The 2,425-nt window shown below is 35.5% G+C and overlaps 1 protein-coding gene across 1 annotated transcript; it reads left to right on the plus strand.

Moving 5' to 3' along the window:
• Positions 1-312: 312 nt before the first annotated feature.
• OBP3 (OBF-binding protein 3) lies at positions 313-1,851 on the plus strand. Its single transcript, XM_012233961.4, has 2 exons — positions 313-529; positions 750-1,851. Exons 1-2 carry the CDS (start codon positions 479-481, stop codon positions 1,713-1,715), a joined length of 1,017 nt encoding a protein of 338 aa, XP_012089351.1. The 5' UTR covers positions 313-478; the 3' UTR covers positions 1,716-1,851.
• The last annotated feature ends 574 nt before the right edge of the window (positions 1,852-2,425 follow it).

Here is a 2,425-nt window from a genome sequence, read left to right on the forward strand (position 1 = left end):
ACTCCCACCCATGACTTACCCCACCAAGACCCACTTTTTATTTTTCTTTTTAATTATCATTTTGATTAACTAATTATATTAAATGATAACTTAGGGTTATTTCTCTCTCTATACATGCATGGCCACTAATCACTCTTTTGATAGGCACAGTAAAACAGTAGTATAAAAAGAAGCTTCAATGTTAAGAAAAACTTGATAAAAATAAAAAATGGTTTCATTTCATTCCTTTCAAACCCTAAAATTTAATAAAACAAAAAGAGATAGAGAGAGACCAAAGAACAAGATAAAATGAACAAACACATACACTTACACAGACTCTCCTTTATCTTTCCATCTCCCACCTCTTTCTTTCTCTGCAACTCTTTCTTCTTGATGTGATTCTCCACCATATCTCTCAAAGCAAATAAAATTAAAAAGAAGAAAAGAAAAAACCCATCAACCTTTACAAAAGAAAAGAGAGGATTAAAGCTTAACCACCATGGTCTTCTCATCCATTCCAGTCTATCTAGATCCACCCAACTGGCAGCAGGTTAATTTTCTTTTCTTTTTTTCCTTTTTCCTTTCGTTTCTTTTATTTTTCTCTCTATTTTCTTTCTTCTTGCAACGTATAGCTTCCTCCCTAAAAAAGCCAAGAAAAAGATAAATAATATTCCTATAAATCCTCCTTTTATTATATCTTCTCTTGAATATACTGTGTATTTGATCATTATTAATTTTTTTTTCCTTTTTTTTTTGTGCAATTTTTGCAGCATAATCAGCAGTCAGCAGTTAGCAGTGAAAGCCATCAGCTTCCACTACCGGCTCCGCCACCTGGGTGTGGCGGCGGCGGCGTTAGTGGAAGCGCGGCTTCAATCAGGCCAGGGTCCATGTCAGAAAGAGCAAGACTAGCAAAGATTCCACAACCAGAAGCAGCACTTAAATGTCCAAGATGTGAATCAACAAATACAAAATTTTGTTACTTCAATAATTATAGTCTTTCTCAGCCTCGCCATTTTTGCAAGACTTGCAGGCGTTACTGGACAAGAGGAGGTGCACTAAGAAACGTACCAGTTGGAGGCGGATGTAGAAGAAACAAAAGAAGTAAAGGAAATAACAATAATAATAGATCAAAATCTCCAACGAAAGCAGGTTCTGCCTCAAGTAATGGACTTATTACTAATACTTGCACTACAGATAATATTACAGGGCATATCATCGCTCCGCCACCACATTTGCCAATCTTGCCGCCTTTACATCATCTAAACAACTATAATTCCACAGATATCGGGTTAAATTTTGGCGGAATTCAACCTCCGGTGGCTGCAACAGCCGGTGGTGGAATGGAATTTCATCAGCTTGGTAGTACTAGCTCAGCTAGTGGTGCCGGTGGTGGCAGTGGCGGTGGTGTTGGTGGTGGTTGTGGGTCTTTTTTATCCAATGGAATTGTTGATCAATGGAGATTACAACAAGTGCAGCAATTTCCTTTTATGGCAAATTTAGGAGCATCAAATGGGTTGTACCAATTTGAGAATGAAGGTATTAATTATGCTGGTCAAGGGCGGTCGAAGCCATTAGAGAGTGGCGTTAATGATCTCGCCGCGGTTAAAATGGAAGAAATGAATTTATCGAAGAACTTTTTGGGTATTTCAGGAAATGATCATCAGTATTGGAGTGGAAATAATGCATGGACTGATCTTTCTGGTTTCACTTCCTCTTCTACAAGCCATCTCTTGTGAAGAAGAAGATGATTTTCCAAACTTTTAATTCCCACCAAATTAATTTTTAGTGTTTTCTGTTTCACTGAATTAGAATTATTACAGGGTTTCTACTAAAACAAAAATCATCACTCATCAAAGAAGACCTAATTAACCATGCAAATTCTTCAAAACCTGATCGAGAAGATGATGATCCATGTACGAGAAGAATCGATTCGATCAAGAACTTGTCTCTCTTGTTCTTTCTCCAAGATCTACTAAAGGATCATCGAAATTAGAGAAATGGTAGGCACATCTAGTCTTGAAATTTTATTTGCTTGTTATTTTTTGGTTTCATTCTCCTGTATTTTCCATGGGTATGTTCACAGAAGTATTAGAGTTCTATATATATTGTTTCATATATATATATTGATCAAATTAATGCACTGTACTAATTAAGTGATTTTCCTAGAGAGATGGGAAATTTTCTTTCTTTACAAACTTCTAGCTTCTTGTTTGCAATCAATTAGTACTAATTAATCAAATCATCCTCTCATAGCCAATCATTTAAGGAGAATTATATGCTGTGCTATAGATGTCTGCATTAATCTAAACTCATATAAATTAATTCAACTATAGATCATTAAAATTAATTTAAGAAAGGGAATTAAATTACTAGCTCACGCAATATGGTGGAACCCTAATTAAGAAAGATTAGCACTATGTATATGCTAGAAAGCAAGTTAATTCCT

Source organism: Jatropha curcas, chromosome 6 (assembly GCF_041381405.1).
Source record: "Jatropha curcas cultivar XTBG-Jc1 chromosome 6, XTBG_Jcur_1.0, whole genome shotgun sequence".
Lineage (NCBI taxonomy): Eukaryota > Viridiplantae > Streptophyta > Magnoliopsida > Malpighiales > Euphorbiaceae > Jatropha > Jatropha curcas.

Excerpts from the sequence above, each read along its gene's own strand:
- OBP3 (XM_012233961.4), top strand. The coding sequence starts at position 479 with ATGGTCTTCTCATCCATTCCAGTCTATCTAGATCCACCCAACTGGCAG. Across the intron at positions 530-749 it reads ATCCACCCAACTGGCAGCAG|CATAATCAGCAGTCAGCAGT; the intron begins GTTAATTTTCTT and ends CAATTTTTGCAG.